This window comes from Pyrus communis, chromosome 11 (genome assembly GCF_963583255.1).
Source record: "Pyrus communis chromosome 11, drPyrComm1.1, whole genome shotgun sequence".
NCBI lineage: Eukaryota > Viridiplantae > Streptophyta > Magnoliopsida > Rosales > Rosaceae > Pyrus > Pyrus communis.
Genome location: NC_084813.1, coordinates 18840380 through 18857608, shown reverse-complemented (window position 1 = coordinate 18857608; position 17229 = coordinate 18840380). Strand labels below are relative to the sequence as shown.

The window sequence follows — 17229 nt, the reverse complement described above, 5'->3', positions numbered from 1 at the left end:
TGACCCTAATAGTTGAGATAGTTTTTTGTACTTTACCCTTACTAATTAGATTAAATAAACTAGTCAAATTAGTTAAAGCCTGCAGATAATCCCATTTTTGTATCAAAGTATAACCTTTGGCTTCTTTTCTGTTTTTGCTTTGAAATATATTTATGATTTTTAATCCCATCCAATACAAGTTCAAATGAGTAATAACATTAGTAGTCATATATATAGTGGCATGTGGCCAGTATCGTGGTGGATATGGTATTGAAATTCTACGCATGCGTCCCTGGTCTGAAACTTTTCTCTCCCTTAAATTATTGTAATAGTTTAGCTAGAACTCCCCCCTCTCCCCATAATAATAGTAATATTTTCATTGCGAATAATTATTGTAACTCATTAGCTTAGTACACAAGAAACGTGAAACTAAGTGAGGTGAAGTAAAATAAGCTGAAGCAATATGCCTACTATTCTAGCTTTAGGCAGCCTTGACAACAATTGGACTCCTCACATGGTGTTTACCATCTGACCATATCAACTTCCCAAACACGTAGTTTTTATCTTGTTTTGCTTCTCTAACCTGCAGGAGTACCTTAAAGCTTTTCTCTTCACCAATTTTCTTGAACTTCAACTCCTTTGGCTCAACAGAAACTGATATACCATCTGGATTTTGGATATGCGCCTTATATGTTCCTGGAGAGCCAACATTTTTCACTGTTCTAGTCAGCTCAAGGGATCCAGAGATTTTAGGGACAGTGATTGAGGGGTAGTTGAGGTTAGTGAGACTTATAGCTGGTTTGGAGCACTTATACATCTCCTCTGAAAACATTTCAATTTGTGTTTCATTGTAGCCAATTGCGCACAGGAAGTTCAAGTAATCGTTAAGGGATAAGTCATAAACCAATCCAGGATCCATAGCACTGTTTGGGTTAACATGTCCTGCGCCGTAACTAAATGGTGTTGCTTCATACAAAGAAGCATTGAGCAATGGTTCCATGCTGTTATCTCGTGTTACCGCTGTGTAACACAAGATTTGAAAAAAAAAATATTATACAGATGAGTAATGCTCTCTTGACAGACATTAATGTGAAGTGAATACATAAACTAATGTGCGTAGGGACTTCTTACCAGTGGTCATGATTGCAGACTTAATGGCTGCAGGACTCCAATGAGGATAGAGGGTTTTAAGAAGGCCACAAATGCCGGAAATATGTGGACATGACATTGATGTGCCTGACACTGAGTTGAATGGAATTCGCCGTTTATCAAACATTTGATTTGTTGGCCCTTGTGCTTCTGTGTAGGCTGCTATGACACTCACTCCAGGTGCAGTGATATCAGGCTGAATTAATGTAAAACAACAGTTACCGAATACTTAAAACGAGCAAAAAACTTGGGGAGTCTGTTCAATGAACAGAAATTGTTTTGCTAATAAAAAACCTTAAGGATGCCTGGTGTAATGGCGTTGGGTCCCTTCGATGAAAATGCTGCCATGAATGGAGATGGCTTCGTTCCCAGTTCCGTTATTGCGCGCTTTATGTAAGCCCGTGGAGACCTATCAAAATATGTAAGTCTCTCAATTAGTAATTTTACCAAAAAACTTGATACTGCTGACACTGAAGTGAAGCATCCTAACATGTGAAACAAATGCAGTCTAAAACTGGTAATTTGGAGGTACTTCATCCATCTTACTTAGTTGAATTAATATAAGCAAAGACAAGGTTCCCGTCGGTGAAATTGATATGTGAAGCAGGGAGAACATGTGGATCAGCAATAATTTCATTCCCTGTAAGCTCATTGTTAGCAAGAATCATTCCCACGGCGCCAGCCAAGAAGGCTTGCTCACCTTTGTCCACCCTTGCATTGTCCCCTCGAAGACAGGCCAATATCTTTCCCTTCACTTTTTTAGGATCAAGCGTGTTGGGCTTGCATAGCAAACTGCAGCATCATATAAGCAGATTACTTAGAGAACTTGAATACGGTTTTAGTACAATGAAAATCGAAAGTTTAATGTTTTTATCCTTACGCTTCTTGAGCTGATGCATTAGCTGCTTTAGCATCTGCAGCACTAATAAGTTGGTAGAATTTCTTTTTCTTACTCCGCAAAGCAACAGCCGATAAGCTTTGTCCCTTCAGAACAAAGTGGATAAAATTTACAGAAATTTTCATTTTAATCCTTGGTAAAGATGACTTTTAGATTAAAACCATAAGTAAGATCGAAATCTAATTTAGTCCCTTGATACATTAATAACCTCATTTATTAATTATATTTTGATTTTTTTAATTATTTCTCTTTTTCTTCCTAATTTTTAATGTATTAATTTTATTTCATTATAATTTTCATTTTCATTTCATTTATCGTAATATATTTTGTTGTAAACATTTAGATAAACTAATTTTTGTTATACGATATATTTCGATGCACTTTGTCTTCTTCATTTAGGTACATTAAATTTATTATAATACATTTCAGTGCATAGATTTAGGTACACACATTTCGGTACATACATTTCGATACAAACATTTAGGTACATTAATTCAATATAATACATTTCGGTGCATACATTTCGGTACACACATTTAGGTACATTAATTTAATATAATACATTTCGGTGCATATATTTTAATACATATATTTCGGTACTAATTAACATTTAGGTACATTAATTAAGTCTTTCAAGTTTGAAGAATGTTAAATAAAATTAATAAATTAAAAACTCTTTTTTGGTAAAAAAAAATTAAAATTTGTATATTAATAAATTTAAATATTTAATGGGAGACATTAAATAAAATGCACAATAAATATTTTGAATTAAGGACACATCAATGGATTATAATCAATATGTAATCTAATACTAGGTTTATTTTAAATTTCAATCTTCTTGAAGGATTAAAGTTAAAAAAAAAACCCTAGAAAACTTCATTTTAATCCTTAAAAAGGATGAGTTTTAGACTATTACCTTGTGTAAGATTAAAATCCAATTTTAGTCCCTAGTACATTTAATCATCTCATTTATTAGTTATATTTTGATGTTTTATTTATCTTTTTATTTTTATTTTAATGTACTAATTACATTTAAATTTAATTTTTATTTCATTCATCATAATATATTTTAATTTCTACATTTAGGCAACTCATTTTTTTATAATATATATTTTGATAACAATTTTGTATGTTCTTCATTTAGGTACATTAATACATTTGAATATTTTGGTATATCCATCGATATAAACATATAGGTACATTAATTCAATATAATGCATTTCAGTACGTACATTTTGGTACACACATTTGAGTGTTGACTTTTAGGTACTTTAATTCAATATACTATATTTCAGTGAATACATTTCGGTATGTACATTTTGGTACATACATTTTGATATTGACATTTAGGTGCATTAATTCAATATAATACATTTCGGTGCATACATTTAGGTTCATTATAATATATTTCGGTACAATCATGTAGGTACAAATATTTCGGTACAAAAAAGTCAATTTTATATATTTTGGCACAGTCATTTCTGTATACTTATGTATTTATATATTTTTGTATCACAAATTTCTTTTAATATTTTCTCATTTATGTTCATTTATAATTAAAGAACTAAATATGTGCATATTAATAAAATTAAAATTTAATGTGGAGAGATTAGATAAAAATACACATTAAATAACAAAAATTGAATATAAATTTTGATAAAAGTACACTTTAAGGGATTAAATTAAATATGTAATCTAGCATCAAGTTTTTTTTTTTTTTTTAATTTTAATCTTTTACAAGAACTGTTGAAAAACCCGAGAGATTTGAGTAGTTTTGCAGGATATATATAACGTAAGCTCCCCTCAAACACTCTAACATGTCTTATTTATGTTAGAATAAAAAAGGACGCTAACTATTTTGATAGTCCACTCTTCTCTCTATCTGCACTTCGGACTGAATATTTAATGAATTATATTTTCTGCACTCATGGATATGAGTGCAAGACATAAACGAGAATGTTATTTATATTATATTTTTGTATCATATTTTTATACTATTTTAGATGACATTTGATGTGGACAACCACATCATTTGAATTAATCAGATTTTAAAATTTAGTTCATTATTTAATAAGGGAATTGTTATTAGCACTCCAAAAATCTCATTTTACACTCCAAACTTTATATATTAGAAAACAAAAATACAATTGTTAAGAGTGTAGAATGAGATTTTTAGAGTGTCAATAACATTTTCCTTTAATAAACTAATAATTAACAAAAACTAGTTAATTAAATGATAATTGTGATATACAAGCAAGGGCGAAGCTACAAAGGCGCAAGGAGGGGCGTCCGCCCCTCCCCTCACCGGAAATCTAGCCTTGGAGCGATGGTTTCACCCCTCTGGTCCCGTTGGAAAATATGAAATGTTGCTTGTTTCTAGTTTTTCCCTGCTACTGTGCACAGGGTTGTAATTCTTTATAGAAAAACCAGGCCAGAAAACGAAGGCGTTTTGGTCCCGCTTGAAAATTAAAAAATCCTTCCTTTAGTGGACGACGTCGTTCTGTTATTGAGTTAAAGAAAAAATAAATTATTTAAACAGGGACAAATCATCACTCGTATCCCCTCTTTTCCTTTCTAATTTGGGTCCGCCACATTTCGGTTTTAACTCCACCATCTTCTATTTTGCTGACATTTTGTTTGTATTATCTTCTTTTTTTTTTAACGTTTTAATTTCCTCATCATTTTCTCTATTCCACCATCTTCCTCTTTCTCAATTGTATTCCATATAACAATATTTACCTAAAACTCCCAAATAGCAGGTGTTCGGTTTGATTATTGTCAAAAGCAAATCTAAACCATTTTATTATAACTAGCCCAGTATGAAGTTTAGCTAATTCCCCCTTAAGATAAATAATATTGTTTGTTAATAAAAAAAACCTCCCAAATAACATGTAAACATTTTGTTATCCATTTTAAAAAAAAAATAACATAAGTATGGTTCAATGTTTATTTATAGAATATAGTACATTTATTAAGTGCAAAATGTACTTATTTATATGATATATAATAAATTTACGTAAATTCGCTTAAGTCTAGATTAGGTTCCAACCCGTCGCCTGGCTAGTGTCTAACGTTTGTTAAAACCTTGGTTTGTATTGATAAATTATGAATGACGTTAACATCGTTTACTCCGATTTGGTTGTCTACATTTTTGAGATATTTTACCCTTTTAAGTTTCGTCCCTCCCCCTGACGATTTCTGGCTTCGCCACAGTATACGAGGAGTCTTTTTCCTTCATTTCCTAGGGTTTTGCAAATTTTTCAAATAATGTGGCTGTCCACATCAAATGCCACCTAAGGTGGTATAGAAATATGGTATAAAAACATAGTATGAATAGCATTACTCGTGTTAAAATCACTAGCGGAAAAAGGGACTATAACTAACCTTCAAGTGCTTCCAGTTTCCAAGGGTGACATAACTAGGAAACTCCCTATCCATTGTACTGGCGCCGACCGTGATCTGCCATGGCGATATATTGGAGACAGTACCTTCAGCTGGACCAGAATTCCCCGCCGAGCAAACCACCACAATGCCACGCTTAACAGCATGGAAAGCACCAATTGAAACACTGTCATTGAAGAATGTGGTGGGATCTCCACCCAATGAAACGGACAACACATCAACGCCGTCATCGATGGCCACATCAAATGCAGCCAATATATCTGCATCAAAGCACCCACCTCCTCCCACTGGAGGCCAGCAGACCTTATAGGCTGCAACCCTGGATTTTGGTGATCCACCCTTTGCTGTTCCATTACCAAAGCCGAACACGCTTGCACCGGTTACGAAATTTCCACCAGCTGTTGACAAGGTATGGGAACCATGGCCATCGTTGTCGCGCGGCGAATTGAAGGAGGAGTTGAGGGGGCCAGCAACTGCAGCAAAGCCCTTGTTGAAGTATCTTGCTCCAATTAGCTTCCTTTCATGGCAAAAAGTTTGTCACCGAATGGGTTACAAAGTTACCACTATATAACAAGTCAAAACCTTAATTTACAATATGACAAATATGTTGAAGTATATAAAATCCAGCGTCGAAAACTTTTTCAGATAAAATGCAACATACACTGAGTGATTACATTACTAATAACATTGAGACTTTTTGCATAAAAGTCACAACCTTTTGTATATATATTGTAATTCAGTTAAAGACAATATCAGGATTAACTAATAGTGAGCCGTTATACTCCTACCAAAATACACTTTTGTAAACAGCTGAGGGACTACTGCATACATGCAGATAATAAACTATATTAAAACAACGGTCATGTTCTGGACCTGTCTTCTCTCTCATCAATAACGTAATTTGCTTGCTTAATCTAAAGAAGTTGCCTTGTAATATATGGTCCCGGCTTCTCTGAATTCTCAGTTTCCATACACTCTCATCCCTTCTTATTTTATGCGATCACGATTAAGCCACGTCAGTATTTTATATTGATTTTTTTTATAGAAATAATAAGATAAAAACTAATAGTGATATAAAATGTTGATGTGGCTTAACCGTAATCGCACAAATAAAAGATGATAGGAATATATGGGAATTGGGAAAGCAGAGTAGCCAGGTCCGTAATATATATGTTTTCTTTTACTGTCTTTCTTTTGGACTACAAGCAGTGAAAGAGTCTAATAGAATAGTGAATAGGAGTTAGATTTCCAATGAAGGATTAAATTTATATTGATATGCATGGGAGCATGAGGCATCTTCTTTCATGCTAGCTGTTGGACAAAGAGTTTGACTTCAATAGCTTGGTAGGTTAATTTATTGTCCTAGAGAAGATGTCTTTTTCAAATATTAAGCAAGCTGATTTGGGGGGAAAGAGGTTCTCCAAAGCCACTAAATCAAGTGATTCGGATTCTTAAAATTTGATCAAATAGCTAAAAATAGAGAAGTTAGTAAAAACTTTTAAAATTTATAATAATTTTTTGCCGTTTGATCAAATTTTAAGGGCCCGGATCACTTGATTTGGTGGTTTTAGAGAAAGAGATACGAAGAGGATCTCTTTCTGATTTGGGGAGGTATTTTCGTACTATCAATAATAGAAAGATTTTTATAATCCACTCAGTGCCACAGTAAAATACATCATCTAGATGAAACTAACCATCTGAGACTTCTTTTATGTTGAGAGTGCGAATCTAACATTGAGGAAAAAAAGGACTTTGCGTATACTAATAAGTAATTAGGTTACTTTCCATATTGTCAGTTGATTTTAAAGTGAAACCTCAACCGTCTTCGCTTTGAACGAGTAAAGATAAATTTCACTATAGCACATGCTAGCAGGTGATTTGAAAAACCTTATAAATAAGATAGTTGATTAGGACCTTAGATGTAGTGTTCAATTAATAAAAAATGAATCAAATTATAATCTAATTACCTGAATTTTGAGAAATGGGATCATATACAAGGCATTGACGCAGATTTATATTCTCAGTTTGTACGGTGTTCTAGGTTTCTAGAATAAGAACGACCACAACTTTATGAGAAAGTTTCAAATGAATCCTCCTTATAGATACCATTTTCTCCACTACTAGGGGGGATCACCCAGTTGGACCATCCAAGTTTGGATAAAACTGGGCCTGATTACAATGACCGAAGAAGAGTCTCTTGTTTTCTTGCTTCAATTTCAACACGCGTGTTTTAGCAATGAGTGTATCTTTACTTTTCTGATAAGGTAATGTTCTAAACTACTTAATTTACAAAAAATGAATTTGAACTCAAATACAAGGGGCTAGCCCACTACTGTTCTTGCCTAACTCGAATATGCATTGGCAACGAGCCTATCCTGTTTAACTGTTACCAAGACACTTTAATTACACCATGAAATTTAACATTTGATTATTCATGGTATTGTAGAACAGCAAACATAAGAGTAAACTAAACTTGCTTAGAAAATAATCATAAAATTAAGAGTGGGTACCTGTTGCAGTGAAATTTTGGATCTGTCTGATTTTGACAGATTCCTTTCCACTTGGATGGAATCGGTCCATACCCTTCATCACTAAAGCTCTTGGATTCTGGCCATGCGCCTACATTCCATTCAACAACACTAGGGTTAAGAGTGCTCAACAAAACAATCGGAATTCTTTTTGAACTTACATTCGTCTTATGTTTCCATCCGAACTGATAATGTTGGAGTGAATTATGTAAAAATCAAGCTAAAACAAACTTACCAATGTTGCAAATAAGGACAATTAAATGTAATAACAGTCGAGTCTACAGTTTTTTTTCTTTAAAACAAAAAATATCTCTTACTATAAAAAAATAGTTTTTGGATACTTATTTGTGAAAAACCAGAAGGTAATAAAATAAGAGGAAGCCAGGTAATGCCAAGATCTTTTCTAGTTAAAATAGCTGTAAAAATCATTTAATGGTGATCCAAAACTACATAAAAAAAAACCTTAAATTAGAGTTGAACCTTCCTGAGGGAAGCGTTGCACAATACTAATAATTAATTTTGTAGAAGGAATGCCTCCCTCAATGTTCATGAATTTTTGTCATATGCATCACGTGTATCAGTGGGAACCAATAAAATTGGTCGAATATATCAGAGCACCAAACTAATGGTTTCAAGAAAATGAAAATCAAATTGTGAACATTATTATGTTGAGAAGTACTCATTTAAACGAGTGACAATAACTAATAAAAGAGTCAACGATCCAAATCAAAATTATTGGGCACATGGCATTGAGCTAATTGATGCCTTCCTAAAATATTTGAGTGCATGAACATGACTTGGAAGTGAAGAAATTCGATTTTTAAATTTGAAAAAAAAAAAAAAACAAAAAAACAAAGATCAAGAAAACCTAACCAGTATCAAGGTTTCCTATGATCGAATCTTCACCATATCTTGCCTTCTTCCAGATTGAATTGGGTGGAACAACACCCTCTTGCTCAAGTCCCAAGAAATCCCACGATCGAGTTGTGTGTAATTTTCTTCCCTGGTTCAAGAATAATGAGACTACCTTTGGATGCTCTGCAGTATTTCAACGGCACCATATATAATTAAGAAGAGGATAAAAAGAACACAGAAAAAAGAAGATAAGAAAATAATCTCACTTGCAATCTGAGCCGCCTCTTCTTCTTCTAGGGTGGCAGCAAAGCCATTGATGTGCCTTGTGTAGGAGTAAAAGAGGGATTCTTTTGCAACTTCATGGCTGCATTTTGCAGAAAAAATTCAAACATTTAATCCGCGAAAGGCGGTGATTATGTATTTTAGTTGGAAATATGTGTTAGGTACCTGCCCAAGAAGGAGCCAAGAAACTCATAGTGATTGTCTGTGACTTGGTTTAGTTCAAGTTCCAATAAGTTTGGGGGATGTGAATGTGATCCCAAGTACACCACATATGACTGCAAAAACAGTAGAAAGGAGAAAGAAAAATGAAAAATTAGCACAAGTGCTAGTGAAATGCAAAGGAAGTTACTTTGGTTTTTTTGCAATTTTTAATGGAGGCAGAGATTGAATGCTTACCTTTTTGATGGCAAAGGTGGGAGTATGGAGTACTAGAGAGGAGAAAAGGAAGGAGAGGAGGCAAAGGGCTGTGGTTGGCGGCCTCATTGCTTGGTTCATTGACCCTTGTTTCCTTGCCTCTTCTGCAACACAGACTTGGGGTTTTAAAGACTTCCAATAGATGTTGGCAAAAGAAACCTCCATGAACTTTGCAATGCCCAATATGGTATAGTTTAGCCTAGCTGGATAATGTAAATGTAATATATAAAATGAGGAGTTGTTATATTAGGATGGAGGGCAAGGTCCACTTGTTTCATATAGATCTTAACTTTCACATCATAACATGATTTTGTTATTATGAGTAATAATATAAGTAAACGACATGGTTGATGTATTATAAATTTGTGATACAATATTAAAAAGTAATACACATGTTAGAATATAACTAAGGAATTGATAATATTACGTGACAGTGTGATCATCAAACCGAAAAAGTACTCAATATATAAGTTCCCAAAATATGTTAATGTGGACCCTCCTATTACAATAATTGAATATTTGGAGATGAAGGAACTATGAGTGCACAAAGAAGGTTGGTAGATTGGGGGAAATTGAGTTTTGAACCTTGTGTAGTAGGCCATCAAGTGGCCAAGGAGATAATACAGCGAATTTTACAAATGAGAAGCCTACACGTTTATAAGACATTGGACTCTTCCATAATTACATAAGCCAGTCCAATGCCGGCTGATGACAATGCCTAGTGTTGTTAGCTACTAGAGGGAACCTCCTTTGAGCCATTAGTCTTTTTTTTTTTTTCTTTTTTTTTGGTACAAGGTAAACATTTTCATTACCAACAACCCAAGTTTACACAATAAAGGTCCAAAGTCACATAAGTACAAGCAAAATTGGACCAACAAAGTTAAACAAAAAAGAGCCCAAAAAAGAATTCAAACCCAAATAAGAAACTAACAAAAGCACAATTAGAGGCGTGAAAGCTTGCAGATCGTGTAGCTATATTTGGTTTTCACCAAAGCTAACCATCAGTTGAACTTTGAACTTTGAACTTTGTATATGATATCCACTAGTTGTTAACTTACAATACAAGCATCTTTTTTTTTTTTTTTTAGATTAATGTATCCATCGTTAACATATTAACATACAAGGATTCAATCGTAGGTTTTTTATTAAGAAAAATTATATATATACTAGAAGGCAATAAATAATGAGTGCTAAAAAACACACCTTTCCCTCCCTCCCTCCCTCCTCTCTATGTGAATTTCTTTTACCATCTTGAAGAAACCCTCAAGGGTTGCAGCATTTACAAATCTAATTTGAATTTCCAAGACTCCAGTTAGTGAAGAAAAGCCGAAAGCGAGGGAATTGGTTTTATCTTGGATGCTTGGTTGTGAGAGAGAATGGCGTTATTTTTTAATGAAGAAAGCTTCGACAGCTGAGTTTGATGCCATCTATCCAATTAGACCAGAATTCCTCAGATGGCATGCTGCCTTCTCTGAAGATGGTCATTTGGATATAGTTAAAAGTGCTTGGACAAATCCAACGGTGGGTTGTCCATCCTCCGATCAAAAGTGGAGTCTGGGAATTCTTGTTAGGTTGATTTATTCCAAATAGCACCTTCAAAGAACGAAATCAGCTCAGGTAGCACTGGAGGTAATTCATAAAAAAATAATTATTTTAGGGAAAATAATGGGTAGAAAAATAGCATTTTAATTTCATGGGGATGAGATTATAATTTGGATGAGAAAATAGTACTATTCATTCAGTAGTGTTTTGATTGTTTTGCCTCTGTTTTAATGATTGTTTTTTACAGCCTTAGTATTAAAATGTCCAAAATGCCCTTGCGATACATGCGTGGGTGATCTGATATTCAGTTCATGAGCTGTCATTCTCTCGTTTCGACAACATTCCTTTTCCCCCAACGGAAACCTTCTCAACGAAAGAAAAAACCTTCTGAATGAAAACTCTGTAAATTGGTTCACTAGTTCACCCACACCCACACCACCGCCGCCACCAACCTCTCTCCCCTCTTTCCTCTCTCTCATGCCGATTGCTGCGGAGAACTAGGCCCCAGAGAAGGTGAAATCAAAACAAAAACCTTTCAAGTTTCATTTTTTTAGTTGTTGGGGATTCTTGAGTCCCCCATTTCGAATTCACGGCTTTCATTTCTTTTTCAATTATTTAGTTTTTCTCTGAGAAAGAAATTTTCAGGAATTTTTTTTTTTTAAAGATAAACGGGCTACTCTGTAGAGGGATTTAATTTTCTTTATTTCTGGAGCAGATTATTTGATCATCAAAGAAATAGGGCTACTGTAGAGAGGTATTCTTGAGGTTTTGTGGCTTGGGAACGGGAGGGAGTGAAAATTGTTAAACACTCAAAATTTGCAGGTTAACAATAGAACTCTTGATCTTAGTGGGCTTGGGCTTAAGGCTATAAAAAAAAAATGTACTTAAGATTTAAATAGTTCATTTCTCAAAGATGGATTACATTCAATGTGTTGTTTATAATATATTGATATAAAGGTAACAAGCGTCGCTTGGCTATAGACTAAATTCTCTCTTTTCTCCATCGTCCGACCCTTTTATAAGAGGTGCCCACCCCTTTATATAGGCCCTCAATGGATCCAAAAAGTCTTGGGTTCACCTACTTTACTGTTCTGGTATTAAATGAGCTACCTACGTAGACTGGCACGTTAACAATCTTTTTCATTCATTAGTCATTCAGCGGTTAAGTGACAATTGTTTAGTTGATAGGCCAACACGTACCAAATCTTGCTTAATCTTAACTAGTCAATGATGTTCTTTCCGAGTAGTGATCTGACTATTATCCTAAACTTCTGCCTTTGATTGGTGACGAACACGTGGTCTAAGTTGGTGTCTACGTAGGTTTGTTCCTAATGCCTTGTCGGTCCGAAAGTGCTTTACGTTGCTTAATCAAAACAGACTGGTGAGCAGTCGGCTATAGTGCACAGTAGAAACCCCTTTCTATTCCATTAGGTTTTTGGACTTCCTGTTCCTGCCTGTACTATTTTGAGGGTCGAAAAGGACTATATGTTAATAAAAGTGAGTAGCAATAAGTGGAAGCATTTGTTTACGAGTTTTTAGCGTAAACTAAGTGTTTTTGCATGGAAGTATCAAATTAATGTTTGTGACTCATTTGAAGAATGTGTTTTTTTTTTTTACTGCAATTGAGCACATATTCTAAATCGTAGGTAAAATACTATTACAATAAAAAAAATTTAAAATTTACAAGTTGGTGCTTACTTCAAGGCATTCGGACTTGGAGCTTTGAACATTTCCCCTTCTTGTTCCGTGGGACTCACACAATTTGCTAACTATATTTAGTATTGAACTTGTTATCTATAAAAATTGAACCTACATGTGAAAAATAATATCACTACACTATATTGCCAATAACAATTTTACTCAATGATCTTTAAAAGGACAATAAGTTGGTAACAGGGGGTTGTTTGAGATTACAGATCTGTAAAAGGGCAATAAGTTTGAAACCGCCGGGGTGGGGTGGGTGGGTGTTGGGGTGGGGGGGTGGTTTGTTTCAGATTCAACCTAAACTGAGTTATGGCAGATTTGGGTCAGGCTTTTTCTGGGCTAACCCAAGTCTAGTCATCCACCACAAATCCAACTGTTAACCAATCAGACACCAAGAAACATGGCCCAAATACTATATGTACTGATATTTGTTCCCTTTTCCAGAACTGTGATCGGCATTTCATAGAAGTCATCATATAATTCTTCAATTTCTCCTCTACATTTTACAATAAATGAATGCTTGATAATTTAAAAAAATTAATTACTTTTTTTGGCAAATCATGTTTACTGATTAATTGTTAAATTAGAAATAAGACTGAAAATGATTTGTAACACAAGTGGTAAAATGTTTCCACTCCTTTCCCCTAACTATTGCTTGAATTTGAGAGGAAAAAAAAAAGAAGAGAAATAAGACTCATTTATGCAAGTCACATATAAACTAAATCGAGAACGTGATTCATAAATATGGTACAAAATATAAGCGTGTAGTTATCGAGATACACAATAGGTATGTGTCATTATATGTTTTACAAGTTGTTCACGTGTTTAATTTAAATCATATTGCAAAAAATGATGGCGAGAAAATATGAAGCCTTGTCTTCCAGCGTGTATTGTTCAAGTCTCTCTACCTATCTCCTATTAATTTAGATTATACACACTAATTGTAACATGTGCCGCATCTCCTACCTCCTACCTTGTAAGTACCCTTGGTAACAAATGTCCCACAAACGGCCGTAAGACAGTACGTTAGACCACCTAAAGCAAGGCTGTGATTTGTCTCATGCAGTGACTTTGGCGCCGTCTAATACCGGTCAACAAGGCGGTTGGCTCTCTCCTATCAACAGCTGCCCACTTACCTGGAAACTATTTTTAAAATTTTATGGGTGATGGGAAATAATAGGTCACCATATCCAACGCCAGAAACATCCAAACTTCCACACTCCTGCAGAGCAAAGCTCAAGGCCGCCGTTTTTGGCATTATTAAGCTACTAATAACATTATAATGATACACATCAATATTTACTACTGATATCTGAGAAGATAAATGTTAATTTTGTTGCAGAAAAATAGAGAGTGAGAAATAATGTTGAAGAAAAAACCTGTTTCTGCCGTCTGCTGTTTGAGAAGGAGCAGTGCTATCTAATCTCTCATATCTGCAGTTGGATGTTCTGTTGTCTTTGCCTACTTCTATCACTTCCATCTTTCCTTATAAATCCCACTTCTCTGCACACTTCTCATGCAGTCAAGCAAATTCGAGCAAGAGAGAACAAAGCTAGACTTGAATACAATTGCTATTTTCTAGTAACTTCCTCCAATTTCTTTGTCAGGCATAGTTTATGATTCAGATTCAGTACTCTAACTATCGGGTAAGCAATGTAATTAAGCTTCTTGAACACCGTGGACTCATCTCCTGTTGTCGTTTACACTTATAGAAGTAGGACTGTCTGATTGCTATACATTGTTGACTCATCTCCTACGCTTACACTTTCGTATTTAGGGTTGTTTAATCAGACGGTTCTTTACCTGTTGGAAACTAATGCAGTTAAACTTCTTATACATTGTTAGTTTTCCTGTAACTTTCGTGTTTTTAGGGTTATTTGCTATCTAATATGGTCTAAGAACCAGGTAAGAATTGAGATCTGATAAAATTTCTCACCTGGATAACTTCTTTTCTTGCAAATTATTAATTGTCATAATTGCGGATAATTGGGTTGGATTATTTAGTTTATTGAGCTTCTTATTATTGTGCAGGCCAATTATGATGAGATGCACGATGATTAAGGATCAACCTATCCACCAGTCAAGAGGCATGACGTGCCTGGCTCCCTGGATGCCATCTAAGCAAATTGTCAATAACAATGTTGATTTTTCTTAGTTGGCATTAAGGGAGTCATGCATGTCTAGCTGTTAGACTGACCGACCGATCAATCCTCATCATATAATGCGAAGTTTAAACCAATCATTTCTTACAGTGTTAAGTACACAGCTACATAGAAGTGTGCTATTTTGTTGAGAGGAGGTTGGTTCTTAAGATTGATGAGGAGTTCTTTCTTAATTTATTATGTATTCAATTTACAAATATTTATTGGGAATCTTTATGAAACTTTTCATAATTGGAATCTTTTTTATTATAAATTATTTTATAAAAATTGTGAATTGTTTAGCCAATAAAAAATAGCAAATAAATAGACAGTTTATATAATTTTACTAGATTCATTTATATTTGTTTTTGTATAGTTTGATGACGAAAGGTTCTCTTTTTTTTTTCTTTTTTTTTTTTTGTTACAAAAATGATCTTTATAAAATAATTTATAATATTCATAATTCCGATAATAAGTTTAAAGTTTCATAAACTGGTCATGAAGTGAAATGAGGAGGAACTCCTCGTCAACCATTGAGGCAAAACTCCACCTCAATTATTAAGAAGCCAAGTTAATTTCCTTTTTTTGTTGATCCGCTAAAAAGCCTCTATCCTTTCTGTTTTCTTGCTTTTCCCTCTTGTTCTTGTTTTTCTATTTTTTTTTTTTTCCTTGTTTAAGATCAAGCCAAGGGGAATTGCCGTTCAAGTTGCCATCTATCACCATCATGATTTTTAATTTAACAACCATGGTGAAAGGTACATTAGGCAGTAGCAACACAATGCATTATTTGTGTCTTTCTGTTTTATTATTAGGCCAATTTTTTTTTTTTTTGTGGTTACTGTGACATCCCACATCGCCCAGGGATGTGATCCTTATATGTATATTCTCATCCCTACCTAGCACGAGGCATTTTGGGAGCTCACTGGCTTCGGGTTCCATGGGAACTCTGAAGTTAAGCGAGTAGTGCACGAGAGCATTCCCAGGATGGGTGACCCATCGGGAAGTTCTCGTGTGAGTTCCCAGAAACATAACTGTGAGGGTGTGCTAGGGGCCCAAAGCGGACAATATCGTGCTACGGTGGAGCGGGCTCGGGAAGTGGTCCCGCCCGGGCCGGGATGTGACAATTTGGTATCAGAGCCTAACCCTGGTTGTGGTGTGCTGACGAGGATGTCGGGCCCCTAAGGGGGTGAATTGTGACATCCCACATCACCCAGGGGTGTGATCCTTATATGTATATTCTCATCCCTACCTAGCACGAGGCCTTTTGGGAGCTCATTGGCTTCGGGTTCCATGGAAACTCCGAAGTTAAGCGAGTAGTGCACGAGAGCATTCCCAGGATGGGTGACCCATTGGGAAGTTCTCATCTGAGTTCCCAAAAACAAAACCGTGAGGGCGTGGTCGGGACCCAAAGCGGACAATATCTTGCTACGGTGGTGGAACGGGCTCGGGAAGTGGTCCCGCCCGGGTCAGGATGTGACAGTTACTGTGGTGGCACAGCACAATCAATGTGACCTTTGTGTAAAAAAGTTGTTAATCAAACCTCTATGGTGAGTCCTATTTGCAATTGAACTTTAAACCCAAACTTCCATTAGTATTATGTTAAACAAACTCAGGTGAATATTACATAGAGGGGTCAAATTCATCATTTCAATTTAAATTATATTTTATGTCTGATTTGGTGATTGATCCCGTGAAAATTTGGGGGCTGACCTCTTTTTTCTCCTCCATCACCTGGCAGTGGTTGCTTCCTTCTGCTCTTGAAATATCGAGTATTCAAATGGTGAGTGTGTTTGTATTAGGAAATGAGTGTGTCGTTTTGTACTTTAGCAAAAGAAAGGTGTGTTTCTTAAAAATAATATAAAAAAAAATTGCTCAACCAGTGAAACATATTTTGATATTAAAAAAGAAAAAATTCAATTGCATGTTTAGATCTAGGAGATACAATTGCCAGGGATTCATTGGCAAGTGATGGATGAGAAGAAAAAGATAGTCCACCAAATTTCTACGGGATCAATCACCAAATCAAACATAAAATGTAATGTTGATTGAAATGACAAATTTGACCTGTTCACGTGATAGTCAAGTGAGTTTGATTAACGAAATATCAACATAAGTTTGGATTTAGACTTCAATTGTTAATAGAGCTCATCAACAATTTTTTTACCATAGGTGTTACATTGAAAGTGCCGTATCACCACACAGACCACTAAAAAAATGTAGCCATATTTTTATAATAATTTACCCCTTAGATTACCCCTTGCTTTTGTAATATAATTAATGACCTAACCTAAATAATTCATGAAGAGTATGTCATGTTACTAAGTGTGTGCATGAT

At 34.9% G+C, this 17229-nt stretch overlaps 1 protein-coding gene across 1 annotated transcript; it reads right to left on the bottom strand.

Moving 5' to 3' along the window:
• Nucleotides 1-338: 338 nt before the first annotated feature.
• LOC137749174 (subtilisin-like protease SBT5.3) lies at nucleotides 339-9624 on the bottom strand. The gene is made up of 11 exons (XM_068489289.1): nucleotides 9490-9624; nucleotides 9259-9368; nucleotides 9078-9175; nucleotides 8830-8994; nucleotides 7939-8047; nucleotides 5411-5945; nucleotides 2009-2112; nucleotides 1675-1920; nucleotides 1423-1537; nucleotides 1111-1324; nucleotides 339-999 (listed from the first exon to the last, which is right to left on the bottom strand). The coding sequence occupies exons 1-11, from the start codon at nucleotides 9586-9588 to the stop codon at nucleotides 461-463; spliced, it is 2334 nt and encodes a 777-aa protein (XP_068345390.1). The 5' UTR covers nucleotides 9589-9624; the 3' UTR covers nucleotides 339-460.
• Between the last annotated feature and the right edge of the window lie 7605 nt (nucleotides 9625-17229).